This window comes from Sparus aurata, chromosome 8, assembly GCF_900880675.1.
Source record: "Sparus aurata chromosome 8, fSpaAur1.1, whole genome shotgun sequence".
In the NCBI taxonomy this organism is placed as follows: Eukaryota; Metazoa; Chordata; class Actinopteri; order Spariformes; family Sparidae; genus Sparus; species Sparus aurata.
Window position 1 is genome coordinate 32,535,742 of NC_044194.1, and position 16,590 is coordinate 32,552,331.

The 16,590-nt window shown below is 39.8% G+C and overlaps 1 protein-coding gene across 1 annotated transcript; it reads left to right on the top strand.

The window, feature by feature from the left end:
- Nucleotides 1–1,363: 1,363 nt before the first annotated feature.
- On the top strand, nucleotides 1,364–16,300 carry dnaaf4 (dynein axonemal assembly factor 4). The gene is made up of 9 exons (XM_030424842.1): nucleotides 1,364–1,661; nucleotides 2,243–2,390; nucleotides 3,214–3,347; nucleotides 3,484–3,688; nucleotides 3,769–3,914; nucleotides 12,019–12,128; nucleotides 12,211–12,364; nucleotides 15,672–15,777; nucleotides 16,011–16,300. Exons 1-9 carry the CDS (start codon nucleotides 1,539–1,541, stop codon nucleotides 16,127–16,129), a joined length of 1,245 nt encoding a protein of 414 aa, XP_030280702.1. The 5' UTR covers nucleotides 1,364–1,538; the 3' UTR covers nucleotides 16,130–16,300.
- The last annotated feature ends 290 nt before the right edge of the window (nucleotides 16,301–16,590 follow it).

The window sequence follows — 16,590 nt, forward strand, 5'->3', positions numbered from 1 at the left end:
CATGTAGTGTCATGATTATGCAGACACTTTGCTTGACTTCCATAATTTTATATTCTGAATGTGCACATCTAGAGACAATTTCTCTGCTGCAAGTGAATTTCATAGACATACCAGCAAAATGTTGAGGCTGATAATAGTTTTCTTCTGTGATGGTTAATGCAGTTATTATGTTGAAACTGAGAGTTTTGAACATGATCGACTAAAGAAACTGCTACCACACAGTACAGTGTAAAGGCAAACACTCACTTTTCTTTTTCGTCCAGTATCCATGGACAGAGTTGCATATGGATTACTTAAGTCACAGATCAAACAATAGTTATTATAAAAAAGAAGTCACACAAATATAAAAATGCTGGCGTTTTATTTCTTGAATGATGTTATCTTGTTTGCTCTTAATGGCATAATTACACACGTGTTGTTTTTCATGTGTAGTGACCATGGAATAAAACAAAAACCATGACAACTAAATAAGTTGTTTACTAGAACAAATCATTAAAACAAACAAATCATAAAACAATAGCCTGAAAAAAAGTATAATAGATTGGTGTTGATAGGTTAAAATACTAGTAAATAGAATTACTTTAATTACTTTAATGATCCCAGACTGGGAAATTATTTAACAAATAAAAGTCTGAAATATTAATAAATAATATTCACCGAATACTTAGTCTGTCTAGATTATTCATAATTGTTTTTCTGGAAAACATATATTTGTGAAAGGTTTATAGTGACAATCTAAATCAATCTTGTAGGTTGAAAGTCCTGTGAGCTATCTAAAAATAAAACCGAGAAATATTCCTAAAATGGGGGAGACTGGGGTAAATTGAGCCAAAGGGTAAGCTGAGCTACCCCTCGTTGCTGCGAAACGGTAAATAATAATAATAATAATAATAATGATAATAATAATAATGATAATAATAATAAAAACATTGAACATGTGACCAAATAATTAGGAGGAAGACATCATTTCATGAAGTCTGTGAAGGTAAGAACCACTTGGTAAAAGTGGTTAGACATTAGAGATTGCTATTTTACGATGGTCTCGATGTTCGTTTGAGTTTTCACCACAACCACCGAGGTCGTTGAGTTGATGAGACCTGTGAAATGTCTGTCTTACTTGCAAATTTGACGCTTTTAAGTTTAGAAACAGAAAAAACAAGCGAATGTCGAATATAAAACCAATTTTACCTCGGTGTGACGCGGCTGAGCAAGCCTATGTGTCTTACATTCCGCAGTCTCACATGCAGTATGTCTACGTTAAGTTTAGTGTATAATTTCTTGAAAATTATTACAATGATTTGAAAATGTTATTTCTCCGAAAAACATGAAGGCACCATGATCAATGTCCGGTCACCATAGCAACGAGACGCTATGCGGCAACTTGCCGTTCTCAGTTCTTTTGACGAAGATATTCGCTTTTAACTGACTTCGTAGACACATCCATCAGTAAAGTGGAGGTGGGAAGCCTGAACTTTGAAGAAGCTGCCGGCACCGCTGCAAACAGGAGGCTGACGCTGAGGGAGGTTAGCGTGTCGAAAATGCCTTTGCTAGTGACCGACTACTCATGGACACAGACAGACTCGGTGGTTTACATAAGTGTGCCTTTAAAAGGATGCAAAGCTGAGAAAGTAGATATCCTGTCTACAGACGAATACCTCAAGGTAAACTACCACGCTAACTATAGTTAACTAACAAAAAAATAACTTGCGTCACTCACGTTGTGTATCATGTACAATAACGTACAAACATGTACAAATCTACATGTAGAAATGCACGAACAACACAAATAGGATATAATAGAACAACATTATAGCGCACGGGTAGAGTTTTTCAACACGTTTAGCTATAGTACACAAAACTTCAGCCACAGCCTAGTGTAGCTGTATTGTGTAGGTTACAGAGTAGCTGTATTGTGTAGCCTACAGTGTAGCTGTATTTTGTAGCCTACAGTGTAACTGTATCATGTAGCCTACAGTGTAGCTATATTGTGTAGGTTACAGTGTAAATATATTTTGTAGCCTACAGTGTAACTGTATCATGTAGCCTACAGTGTGGCTGTATTGTGTAGCTTACAATGTAACTGTATTGTGTAGCCTGTAGTGTAGCTATATTGTGAAGTCTAAAGTGCCATTATGATTATGACCATGTTTAAACTAGGTTAAGCTAAACATTATTTAGACAGGGGCTGGTGTTTGTCTTCATACAGTACCAATAAATGTTTTCCACATTCTCCCCTGTACAGGTGCATTTCTCACCACACCTATTTGAAGCTTTTCTGTTCGAACCTGTTGATGACGTCAGAAGCACAGCAAAGGTTGGAAATGGAGTTGCAGTAATCAGTTTGCCAAAGAAGACCAACAAAATATGGGAGCATCTGATGATAACTACATGTAAGAGCAACTACCCTGTATGTAGTCCTTTCACTAATCCGTTCAGCTGCACAATCCAAAGGCATATTAGTACAGGTATAATGAGGAATTGCCAGCAACCGTCCAGTTTAGGGATCGACCAATATGGATTTTTTTAGGGCCGATGCCGATACCGATTTTTTTTTCCATCAGCCTTAGTCGATGACCGATACAGACTGCCGCTTTTCTTGAGCCGATATTTGGAGCCGATACTACTTTCACTCCCTCATTTTACATCATGAAAATTACACAATGATGATAACAAATGTTACGAGTCTCAATTTTAAAAAAAAAGGAACATTTATTGAAATTAAAAAAGGTGAGGTAGAACAAGAACAAGTAAACAATATTTAACAAATATTAAAAACAGGTGAGGTAGAACAGTGCTCTGTGAAATGCTGCCACACTGGATTGGTTTTCTGCTCTGCCATTTCTTGCAGCGTCTCCAGCAACACGGAGCTGCCTGTGGATGCCTGTCTGTAAATAATAACGGATCGGCGAACACAGCAGCCCACATCGGCCAATGCCGATACACGTAAAAAACGCAAAAATCGGCCGATAATATCGGTCTATCACTAGTCCAGTTTAAACAAATGTTCCAGCCAGTGTGTCCAAAAAAAAGAAAATCACTCATGAACTGTATAAATGAAGGTGTCTAGTTGCACCTGGCCTACATTAGGCTCTAATATAGATTACAGATCAGCTTTCCCTTAGCTAATCATTTCAAATGCCTGCTTCACTTAATTAAAAGTATGTCATACCTTTACGTGCAATTCATTTACAATTATAAATTGATGTCTTTCAGATGATAAAGTAATACAGAAGAAGATCAGAGAAAAGGCTGTGTTGAAATACCAGGAAAAGCTTTCTCTGGAGTCTGTATCCAAGGCAGAGAAACAGCATGCAGAGAAAAAATATGCACTGGAGACGATGATGAAGGTAACGTACTCAGTGACTCCACAATCTACTCTGAAATCACATCACCAAGTGTCCAAAATTACTGTCAGAAATCTGCTGTTAAATCTAGAATATATATAGGACTTATATATAGTCTTTGTCTTTTATTTGATCCCAGCTTGAAAAGGAGGAAAGAGACAGTATCCAGAAAATGAAGGAGACTGAGCGAGAGAAAACCACATCAGAGCTAGCAGCGTGGCAACTGAGACAGAAGGAGGAAGCCCAACTCGAACATCAGAGTCAGAGAGATAGTCAAAACAAAGTGAAAGTCATGACAGACAAGCAAGACAATGGATGTTTAGGTCGTGGAAAGGTCATACTGGGTAATTAATTAACTGGGTGATCAAATAAGCTTCTATATTAGTTGGTTTTGGTATGTTAATTAACATATTCCTGCATTTAGATCAAACAGCCACCAGTGAAGCAAAGAGCAAGAAAAAACAAGCCGACCTGCCTGCTCCAAGACTTGCTGCGAGCATTAAAGTCACATTTACCCCACGGGTTTTTTCAACAGCCCTCAGGGAATCAAGAGTGCCAGAGGAAGAAGAGGTGAGCAACATGCATCAACATATTTCTTTGAAAATTTGCAGCACAGTCTCCTTCACATTTGTGGACTCTTAATAGATCAACATTAACTTCAGGTGATCATCCCAAGAGGGTGAAAGACACCATTCTAGAATTAGTTTTAGAGCAATAATTCTTTCTCTTTGATGCGCGATAATATTGTTTTGTGTATGCTGACTAATAACATTTTGAGAAAAAAATTCAGTTTTTCTGTTTTAACAGAGGGGAAAATGTGTTTACACAACCAGTAATCACATGTAGTGCAATTGAAGCTTAACAAAGTACACAAATGCACTTTTAGAAAATGAACAATACCAATTGTAAGTTATACTTCCACTCCATTTATTTAACTTTAGTTATTTGGCCAGCACTGCTGTGCAGTGGTTAGCATTGTTTCAGCAGTGCCCGTAAGAAAAATGTATTCCTATAGAAAAGTGGGAGGTTAAGTAGCTTTTTTATGAATGGCCAAATGAGGCTGTGTTTGAAGGTGGGACGTCAGGAATATTTAGGTTTGTTGTGAAATCCGATATTCCAGGGTATAATTGGCCGTTTTTGACTATTCTTGATTTTGCCATTATATTTTCCCTTAAAAATTATTTACTTGGGGTCATTATTTTTTAGCACAATCTCACATGTGTGACTGTACAGTTATTTTTTATTTTGACATACTGTATTAATAACACAATGGACCTAAAATCACAAAAAAACATAAAATCCGAGTAGAAAAAGTTAGATTTTTTTACTGTGAAAACCACAAATATGTTGATAAACTATTTTTTATTACTTATAATGCAAATATACATTGTTTTTTGCTAAATATGTGCATACATTTTAAAAATTTACAAAGTTACATGTAACTATTTACATTTAAATGCAGACAATGCTGATTCAGCAGTCTCCTAATTGTTTTGACTCATTAAACAAAAAACTGACTCCACTACACACTAAACACACTACACCAAACACTACATAACACACTAACTATACTCTCCAAACACGCTAAATGTCACAAATCTCTCAACTCTCAGTATCGCTGTCAGTGGCATGCACAGACATTTTGGGGGGCAGGTGCTCAGTGAAAAATAAGGGCACTTTATGTGGCATGTAGAACTGACGGCTGCCTTATCATAGCAGTGTGAGATTTAAAAAATAAGCCTACTGCTTCCCTGCTGGAGCTGCCTAGAATAGAATAAGAATAGTTTTAGTAATAGCCTATTTTTTAAGGTTGAATATAGCCTATTAAGGTAAATACAAGATTACTGCAAGTCTTGTTCTTAGTCTTAGTTAACTTGTTGGTACAAAATAATATAATTAGCTAAAATAGCTTAATGCCTAATTTAGTACAGCCAAACCACTTTGTGTAGTTAAAATAAAATGTGGACAGCTTTTAAGATATTTCAGTAAAATTATAGGAACAGTTCAGCTTTAAAATCTGAGCTTTAAAATGCCCTAAACAGTGAACATGACTCTTGACTCTGACCTTTTATCTTCATCTTCCTCTTCCTCCTTGCTGCTGGTGGATGCTTTTATCCAGGAGAGCAGAGAGAGCTGCTCCCCTGGGCTGCCTCTTGTAGCTCCCTTTCTTTTTCCTCTCTTATCCTCTCCTTTCTAGGCATTGTGCTGCAATTGGTAAATAAAAAGAGACCAACAATATAAATAAGACTGTTTGGTTATATTTCAACAAGGCACAGGGCTACTATATCTGGGGGGGCGTTGGAGGGAATATTAATTGGGGCATTATTATCACACGCTTTTAATCAACGAGCACTTATAGATGATCATGTCAGCATGGGCCACCAAAAAAAAAAAAAAGAACTTTCAAAAGGGCACTTGCTGTGTCCAGAGGGCAAAGGGCAGGTGCTTTAGCACCACCTAGTGTCTAGCTGTGCACGCCACTGATCGCTGTCTATACACCGACTGTCGTTGCCTGTCATTCATCTGCCTCCGTCCCTCCCACAACTTCCTGTTCCTCAACAACCAAACTTGCTGCTTGGACACTTTCGTGACAAAAGCCCGTTTTTACCATTTCTTCCTGCACCAGACACAAAGCAAACGTGACGGCAATGTTCGCGAAAAAGCGTGGCGGACATTATTTACCCTAAGTCCGGTTTTGGATGTGCCGGTGCGTCTGGTCCGTCGCCTCGATCGGGAGATGGGCCGTGTGGGCTAGCGGCTAGCAACTAGCTACACACGAAAATCCACAGATCTGATTCCACTTTGTTGTCCGCGTGTCTCCGGATCTCCTCAGACCCAAACAGACTCGGTCCGGACTCTTTTAGTCTCATTAATACACAACAGTCAGTTTAGATGCAACGAACAGAACCGCCGGCAAAATCCCAGTCCAGCTCGCGCCGCTGCAGGTATAAATATGCTTGTTTCTTAAGGTGGGGGGTCGCGGTGGGCTCTGCAGTGATTGGCTCTGGTGCGCACGTGACTGTGGTGGCTGCGGTGGACAATGCTCGCGAATTTGTAAAGCATTTATGAAATAATTTATTAACGGTATCATTGCAGTCCAAACAAATGTGAAGTCGCGCACCCTTGAACCACGCAGCAGCCATGTTGTAAGTCTCAGGTCAGTCTGATCCTGATTCGCAGAGATATTTAAGGAACACACACACAGACAGACAGACAGACAGAGATTCCTTGCTTTTATAGAGAGATAAGGTCTTGGGTTTGAGACCTGGTAGGAGCAGGGCCTTTCTGAGTCGAGTTTGCATGTTCTCCCAGAAGCATTTTTCTTTTCATGACCTGTTTCACACGTGTGAGGCTGATCATTCCTGAGTGTCAGCGAAACGTTTATCTTAAAATCTCTTTCAGTGTTCAATAGACACCTAATCACATTCCGGGTTATGAAATGATTATTTCACAATCAGATTATCACTGAATACAGAGGCAAATAATGAATCAATATATAAATACATTCTACAAGTTGAAATGGTTCCTGTGCCTCCGAGCAGACACAATACATAGTATAAAATACACAGTACACAGTATAAATACACAGTACACAGTATAAATACAGAGTACACAGTAAAATATACAGAGTGCAACTTGTTCTTCATATGCAGCTGTTTGTTAAACATGTAACAGACAGAAAATCACAGACATAGCTTAACCTTGGGTTAAAAAAAATAATTTGTTTGCATGATAATGAATTATTAGGATATCAGCCAAGGATCGTATCCCGACATGTCCAATGAGTGATAAAACTATGATAATGAAAGAGGAACTGAACTCAAACCACAAAACTAGACGAAAGCAGATGCAAATCCAGCTGTTAGAGTTTCTCCTCAGAGATCAGCCTTTAAAAAAAAAAATAGTGATCATCCAGCCAAACTGTATCAAAGATATTTAAACTGATAAAAAAGGACTGGATTGGTTATAATATGGGACACAGATAGCAGGTAATGCGGGGACATGAAATCTGATCTGTATTTTAACTATTCATAAATAAAGTTAATCACAGTCTAATTTCCAAGTATAGGCCTTAACCATATTCAGTATAACTTTAATCATGTAAATGTTTTAACAGATTATACTTTTAACTGCAAACAGAAAGACAAGTTTGCTTATACCACAGTGGTGATGCGTGGATTAATGTAATTTATGTCAGGTGGGCTGCTGGTTGGTGAAATAGTACATCTCATCAATGAGGAAAACATCACATTACTTGCACTACAAGAAGCTTTATCAGTGCATCTCTCCAATAACAGAGCTGTGCACAAATCGTACAGGGCACATCAGTTTGACTTTATTATTTGAAACTCTCAACAGTTATTAGTTCTGTCTTGTTGTCTTGCTGTCTTGTCCTCAATTTCATTGTACTCTTCAGTACAATGACAATAAAGACTATTCTATTCTATCTATTGTTATTAAAGAATATAGAGATTGGCATTTTTGGTAAAAAGGGCTGTGTGCAGACACAAATTCGGTCTCTACAGCTGTTAAAGCTGGCGGATAGCTGATGCAGCTATGATCAGCATCGATAAACATTGCTTCATATGACACTTCAGAGAAAAGGACGTCTCATTTCTCATAAAAAACATTTCCTTGTCTCCCCTCTCCTCCCATTGTTTCAGACTTCAGACTTCAAACTCTTTTTACTGTCATTTCTTCACCAAGGAACATGGAAAAAAAAACGAAACACAGTGCTCGGGTCCTCATGCCTCTCCACGATCCTCAGCGGGAGGGACTAAGATGTAAGGAAAAGACGCAAATGACCGACAGCAGAGTCTTAACCTGAGAAGTTAGCCATGCTGTGTTGTGCCATTCATTTACAGAGAGGTTGTTTTGTCTCCCCATTGTACAAAGCTGCGCATTCCTGGCTGCATTGAACAGCGAAAACTACATAACTCTGTTTATGCCTGGGTGTTTTGTTGTATGGTTAAGACGGTTAAGAAAAGCCTGCTACAGGACAGCACTTTGTCAAGCGGGACCAACTTCAACCCAGAACACATCCGTGGTCTGGCAACATCCTACTTCCAGTACCGTTTCTACAGACAAAATCACAGCTGTGCCATGTGCTCACCGGTGTCCCCAATAGTGTCCAACCTCTAAATGGAAGAAGTTGAGAGCCGAGCCTTGATTACTTTCACAGGAACTCTTCCTAGCCACTGGTTCACGTATGTGGATAACACCTAGGTCAAAATCAGAGCAAGAGACTAGCAAGAACTAGAATCTTATGCATTATATCCCAGTTCACTTTAATCTACCAACAAAGTGAGGCAGAAACTTGTCCATCCTATGGACAAAACGTCAGGCATAAACAGCGTAATGTATTTTCTGCTGTTCCATGCAGCCAGGACTGCACAGATTTGTACATTGGGGAGACAAACAACCTCTCCATAAACATGAGTGGCACAACACAGGTGGGCCAACTCCTCAGTTGAAGACTCTGCTGTCCACTTACATCTGAAGGAGAAAAATCATCCCTTTGAGGACAACAATGTAAACTTTTTGTCAAGAGTAATGACTATAAACTTAACAACAAACTCCGTGACTTGACGTCGTAGAAACGAAATTGGGTGCCGCTGTCACGGCGCTGCAGTCTTTAGCCTTAGCCGGGCTGCTAGCCGGGCTGCTAATATTACTCGCTTTGTTATAGCAATCAAACACGATGCACTCCTTTAGCTTCATACTATGCTCCAAGTGTTTGGTGATGTTGCTTGACCGAAGGATTAGTAGAAGAGCTTGTGTTTGTCTCTCTTTTGAGATTTGTGTGCTGGTGTCAACACGGACTGTTTTATTTTGAAAAGTAACCAGAAGTTATATTGATATTTCGGTACTTCACTTCCTGTCTGCTCGGTGCTAAATTCAGCTGAATGCTGCGTCATGCTTCGGCATCCGCCAGATATAAAAGTCCTGGTTATCTTCCGGAGGTTATGTTGCGGAGTATTTGTAATTGCATAGCTTATGTTCTGTTGAAGCTTTATTATTACCTTGTGGTAATAAAAGGTTAAAACTTTTGACATCTTGTAAAGTGTTTTTTTTTTTACACAAAATTACATGTTGTAGAATCAATAAGAGTATCGATAAGTATCAGTATCGGTATCGATAAAATCCTAACGATATACATCCCTAGTCCTTAACAATGTAGTTACCTACAATATAGCACTTAGAAGAAACCATACCATTATTATTATTATTATTATTATTATTATATTACATCCAAGTTTGAGAGAGTAGTGCTTTTTACACAGCGACGCCGCATTATCTTACCTGCAGCATTGGTTCGCCAGTTCTCCCTCGATAGTGATTCACACAGACCGAAGTATCTCCACCTTAGAGACAAACCGCTGTGTAATTTACACCGAAAGCTAGTGCTGCGGCTCCTAAAGAGGCGTGACAGTGTTTACCAGATGTCCCCCCTGTTAATCTAAACCCGCAGACAGTTTATAATCATATGGATGCTGTTATAATGTGTAGTGATCATGAGCCCAACCCACCAAACATCCTGGAAAGTGATGAGGTTACGTTTTTTAAACTGGAAGCTGTCTGACTTCCTCACTCGCGGGGACGGAGGCTGTTTTCCGGGGGAAAGTTCACTGAAGTCTCGGTTTGGAGGGCTGATGGTCGCGGTGATTTATTATCATCACAAACACTCTGTGAGTTAAAGTTAAAGTTTTTATGCCCGTGACAGATGCTGTTTTTCGGGCAGAAATTTGAGGAAGAGTTGGTAGGACGGGCGGGAGGACAGACAGGAGTACAGACACTTCTCCACGTAAAGCTGTGGTATTTTTTTGTTATTTTTTGTTTTTTGTTGCCAAGACAGTTACAGTTACTACGTTACTTTTGTTTGGCCATGTAATGTTACTTTGTGGGAAATTTCTCTTTATTAAGTTGAATGAGGGACCTGTGCAGTTATCAAACTGTACGATCTGCACGCCCCCGCTCCATGTTGACGACTTATGTGTTCACACTGGTTTGGTTCACCAATAATACGGCCCTGATACTACCTCCAGAGGCAGATCAGTGCCAGAGCGAAATTTTGCCCCTCGCCGCATTTGAAACTTTCACACAGAGGAGGAGGCAGAGAATTGGTGCAGGATCCCCGCATGCAAACGGCAGTGTGAATGGGGCTAGTGAAGCTTGAAGATAACATTTTTGCATAAATATCGACTAGATTTCTGTTATTTACTTTATTGAGTTGTGTACTTAAATTTTCTAAAATGTTATAAACAATGTTCAAAGCAGAGAAATCAACAAGTTTGCTCAAGGTAAGTGTGTGTATATTCGCCTGTCACCAAATAAGACTAAACATAATGTTAGATAATGAACAAAACTTCAAAACATTACCTTGTCTGTGAACAATTGAGCCTGGGCGAACGCATAGATTTTCATAAGCAGTAGTAGTTGTTTAACAATGAGGACTAGGGGTGGGTAAAAATATCGATTCATCAGTGCATTGCAATATATTTTTTCCCAATTCAATATCGATTCATAAAATCCTCTGAATTGATTCAGGCAAGCGACCACCCGTGGTCCCTCGAGGGACCTCTCGGTCCCCACCTCAAGCAGCCGGAAGCATCACCTGCGACCTCGCTCGAGGGTCGGAGGGCAATGCGCCGCGGAAACACTGTCGGAGCTGCGGAGGCGGGTAGCCTATGTATGACGTACAACTCTTTCGGAGACAGCTAACTCCCAGCGCAGCCGGACTCACCCTGGCCACTGCACCGTGCGCCCGCGAGTAGCATTCCCCTCCGGGGAGAGAGGGGGGGTCAGTGTCAACATTTACCCCCTCGTGTTTAGGCGGAGGGACGGTGGTCATATCTATGTTTATGTCAGACAAAAATGTACCATGGAGGCCCAGAAACAATGGCACTTTCTCAGCTTGACTTTGGTTGCACTATTTTATAACTAAACACATCGAGTACCTTTGTTTACATTTCAATTCGAACTAGAACTTCCTAGAGGAAAGATTTATAATTTAAGATGAATTTTTTAATAAAAAAAATATCAACAGTTACTCTAATTGATTCTATGTTTATTACTACTTATTACTGAATCGATATTGAAGCATTTAAGTCAATATTGAATTGAATCGATATTGAATCAAATTATGACCTAAATCTCATGCCACTAGTCTTTTGCTTGGATTGAGAGACACCTAGCAACAAAAATGACATTTTATGTGGTTTTATGTAATTGATGAGGTATTTTTACTTTCCTTACTCTAAACTTCTCATGGCGCCACCTGTGAATGCACTTCTGCTCCATGCAATACTGATTAGTGAAGATCATTTGATCAGCTGCCATCATTTCAGCTTCTCAAGAGCTGTGCTGCTGGCAGGGCTGCTTCACACAGAATGGAGGGGCCACAGGCTGCTAAAGTAACGCTTTCAATGCTGATTTACACTGGATTCTTCACTTACCATTCGTCATTTGTCCCATGTTAACATTGCCTATGATAAATTGTAGCACAGATTTTGTTGATGCATAAGCTGTGAGTCTTTTATGGTTCTAATGAAGACATTTCTGAATTTAAAAAAATATATTAGAACGTAGCCTTTTTCTAATTGTAATATTATCAACCATATTCTTTCTGAGTGGATTAAGTACTAAGATTGTACTTTATATTTCAACCAACTAGTGGCTCAAAAAACAAGCTGAGGCCAGATATGCAGTAAATGCAGATGTTAAGGAGCTGAAGGACCTTAAGGGGAATGAGAAGAATCCTGACTGGTTAAAGGACAAAGGAGAGTAAGTCAAGTCTCCTCTCAGAACTAGTTAACGACACTTATTTTTTCTGAACCATGAACACTAAAGTGACTCTTTCCTATAGCAAATGCTTTGTGACTGGGGACTACCTGGGTGCAGTGCATGCCTACAACCTGGCTATCAGGCTCAACAGAAAGATCCCAGCTTTGTATTCAAACAGAGCTGCATGTCAACTCAAGTTAAGGAATCTTCACAAGGCCATTGAGGATTCCTCTCAGGTCTGTACTGTCTCTGTGTTTTACATCATCTGCTCTCCACTGCATGTTGCACACTTCATTAAAACTGCACTTGCTGGTGTCTTGAACTTGCTAATAGCAGCATCACATAACTTGGTTGCTATCACCTGGAGGTTCTGTACAAGGAGAGAGAATATAGAATGGAGTCACAAAGCCCTCACTCTGCTGTGTGCAACACCGTTGTAATGTTGCTCCTAAATTAAAATTCAACTGCTGCAGCGTCCAAGTCTTTACAGTTAATTCTGACACACAATTTTAGTGGCAGTAACCAGGGATTGACTAATTTGCTATTTTCAGGGCCGAAGCCGATACTGACTATATGTGATCAAGAAGACCAATAACAGATATTTGGAACCAAAATACATCTGCAGTAAGAATTAAAATCAAAATTTAGAACAACCAGTGATGGAATAATTAAGTGCAATTTACTCCAAGTACTGGACCAAGCAACATTTTTTGGGACTTAAATTCTTAAAGCTGCTGTGTTATTTCCTTATAAAAATGTGCGTTCAATCGCTCTGCAATCCAATGGTAAACACTGTCATGGAATGTTGATGAAAGTTCCCGGTCATCCTGGTCATGGTTAAACTTAGTGCTATATCGTAGGCAACTGGATTTGTTTCTGTTTCATGAAGACGTTTCACCTCTCATCCAAGAGGCTTTTTTTAGTTCTACAGGGCCACAAGGATCCTTCACACAGCTCAACCAGCAACTCAGTGAAAGAGGCAACAGATTTATTTCAGCATCGATGCACTCACTACTAAAACTAACCAGACATTTGAGGAACTAACATCATTTCTAACAAGAAATGTCCTGAAAAATGTCTCCAAGTTTGTTGAGTAGGCACAAGAATCACAACACACTAAAGTTAAGGAATGGCCAACATGAAAATTACTAAGTTTACAGGCACGTCATAGCAACTTGCATAGAACAGAAGATCTTACCTGAAGAAAAAAGGACATCAATGACACAGCAAATCTGGACAAACAAGAGAAGTGGGTGAAGAACTTGTCCAACAGAGAGCTCACCCAACCAGAGAAGGATGTCCTTGCCAAAGGACTGAACTTTGCGGAAACTCCAGAAGAGATAATGGTAGTAGATCTCATCCCAGCAACAGAGTCAGTCATCAGAATCAAGTTCTGCATCTTGGCAGACACAGAGGCAGAGCAGCTATGGTTGAAGGTATCAGCTGTTGCAAAATGCAAAAGCATCCCCCTCAAACCTCAAGACAGAGGAAAGGATGGCCCTGGCACCACTCAAAAGAGACTGGAACATCACCATCTTGCTGGCAAACAAAGACAGATGCAGTGTAGTGCTAAACACAGTGGACTGATACTAACACCTATGAGTCTCTGAAACCAGATCCTAACAGTAGTTACAAAAAGAAGGTTACAGAATACCTGCAGAAACTTGAAAAGGTAATTTTTTTAGGCCATTATCGCAGGGAAGCCAGCCCATGTATCTATCGACTGCCCAAGATACACAAGGAAAGAGCACCACTTAGACCCATCACCAGCAGTATTAACTGAGGAACCTATAACATATCCAAACACTTAGCTAGTCCCCTAGCTCCTTTGGTCGGTAACACTTAACACCACATCAAAAACTCAGGATTTCATCAACAAGGTGAGAGAAATAACACTTGACCCAGATTAAGCAATGGTTTCTTATGCCGTTGCATCACTCTTTACATGCATTCCCACTCAACAGGCGGGTAAAATGGTGAAGAAACAACTGTCCAGCAGAACCTACTTCACCCCAGATCATATTTCTGCCTTACTTGTCCACTGTCTGACGACCACCTACTTCCAGAAGCCTCATCATGCAGTTGTAAGAAACCTGCATAATAAGATCATTACTTGCTGTTCAACTTTCACCCCGACTGGAGCACAAGCTGGGGGTCATCAGAACCCTAAAGCAGTTGGGCTGAGACCATGCCATATGTCGTGGGAACATCTGAGAAACTCAGAAGGATCTTCATTAAACATCATATACTGGTTCAACCTACCAACACGCTGAGGCAGAAACTTGTCCATCCTAAGGACAGTTTATGCTGTTAAATGCAGCCAGCATTGCACAGATTTTTGAATTGGGGAATCAAAACAACCTCTCCATAAACAAATGGCACAACACAGGAGTGCTAACTTTTCAGGTCAAGACTCTGCTGTCCACATACATCTGAAGGAGAAAAAATATTCCTTTAAGGACAATGATGTAAACATCTTGGCCAGAGAAGACAGATGGTTTGAAAGAGGAGTAAAATAATGTATCTAGGTCGAACTGGAATGACTGTCTTTGAACAGAGGACGTGGCCTACAACATTACTTATCTCCCACCCATAATTTAGTACTGAGTTCACTCCCCAGACAGCTTAACAACCATTCACACCTGGGCTCACCTAGCCCTAGCAACCCACATTAAGGATGGTTGATTCAACGACCCGCAAGTGGCCCTAATGACTCTGAAACTTAGAGCTCACACATGTCCTTAACAACTCTGTAAGGACACTCCCACACAGAGTTTAAAAGACTGCAGCTCCCCTCCAGTTAGTTAGAACTGAAGATGTCTTGTGGATGAGAGGTGAAACTGAAACAAATTCAGTTGCCTACGATACGGCTATTATGAAGAGAGCTGCTATGAAGTGTTTTTTCCAGTAAACCCATGTCTCTTCTCACTCTGCTCATATAGTAGAATAGAAAAGACCTTTTCTTGAATCTCTGCCCACTTTTATCCAATCATGACAGACATCCTAACCCTAACCCTCCATAAAGGGGCAGTCCTCCCTGCACGATGAACACAAGCTTGACCACTTGCGTGAAAACAAGAAGTTAGCTAAAATGACAGCAAGGGTTACAGCAGCTTTAAGTATTTCCATTTTCTGCTGCGTTTTGAGTCCAGCACTGGACAGCACTTCCAGACAGCTGGAGTTGTGAGACATAATCTTGCGCGACTGCAGTTATAGGTATGTGTTATCAAGACAACAAAACAAAATGTTCCCAACGGAAGGATTAGAAAAAGTGCTTGGATTTGTCTTTGTGTCATTAAATTAACACAACAGAAGTTACTCTGAGTACACAGACAATAACTCACAGTACAATGTTAAATATAATTCAGCTCTTTGATTTAGCTTCTAATGTATTCCACCTTTGGCCTGAGTTCTGTACACGTCATGTTGTGAATTAGGCTGATTGTAAATATATTTTGCAATATTAAGCTAAATTATATTACCATATAAAACTCTTATATAGCTTTTCTGTAAAATTTATATAAATATCATGTTTCTCTGCAGGCTCTTGATCTGTTGACTCCACCAGTTGCTGCCAATGCAGCTGCCAGAGTCAGGGCCCATGTTCGTCGTGGATCTGCTTTCTGCCAGCTCCAGCTCTATGCAGAAGGTTTGAACAGCTTCCGTTAGTCTCTCTGATTTGGTACACTGGTCCTATTCACTTTTAAATGTTATATTTAAACTTCAATGACACTTACAATGACTGAATTCTAAACATCCACACTTTTTGCCTTGTGTTTAAAGATATAATTGTGTAGTAACAATAAGTCACAGTAGAATGTTTTAACATGTTTGTACCTACGCTGTTTGGTCAGCTGATTGACCTGTGACATGCTTTCTCAGGGTTACAGGACTACCAAGCTGCTCTAAAGATTGACCCTCACAATGAAGTGTTGCAGGCAGACACACAAAGAATCAGAGACATTATTCAAGGCACTGCAGTTCAACCTGAGACACAGTGACACAGAAAATGGACTGTGCTGCTTGTTTGTGTTATTTGTCCCTTACCTGATAGAATAATACATGATAAGAAAGAACTCAAGGCTGCTGTGTATCTGTGGCCACACAGTCACACGGCACCCTTCTGTGGTTAAATGTTGCACCTAAAGGAAAATACAAATGATTGATGCTGATATGTGAATTCAGTGAAAAAAATATTATAAATATAAATTTTACATGTCAGCTTTTTAGTACCAGCATGTTGGTTTGCACTGAGTGTGAATATAATAAAAGCAGGCACCTTCAGTGCTTTCAAATATGTAGTGGAAATTCTCCTTTGTGTGGTAGAGAGTTGCCTATTCTCAGAAGAATTTTGGACTGATGACTAACACATGATGAATCAGAACTCTTTAAAACATGCTGCATGGAGAGAAGATCCAGAGTCTTCTCTCTTCTCTTTGTTAGCTTGATTCCAAATTATTAC

Excerpts from the sequence above, each read along its gene's own strand:
- dnaaf4 (XM_030424842.1), top strand. The coding sequence starts at position 1,539 with ATGCCTTTGCTAGTGACCGACTACTCATGGACACAGACAGACTCGGTG. Across the intron at positions 3,689-3,768 it reads TCGTGGAAAGGTCATACTGG|ATCAAACAGCCACCAGTGAA; the intron begins GTAATTAATTAA and ends TCCTGCATTTAG. Across the intron at positions 15,778-16,010 it reads GCTCCAGCTCTATGCAGAAG|GGTTACAGGACTACCAAGCT; the intron begins GTTTGAACAGCT and ends ATGCTTTCTCAG.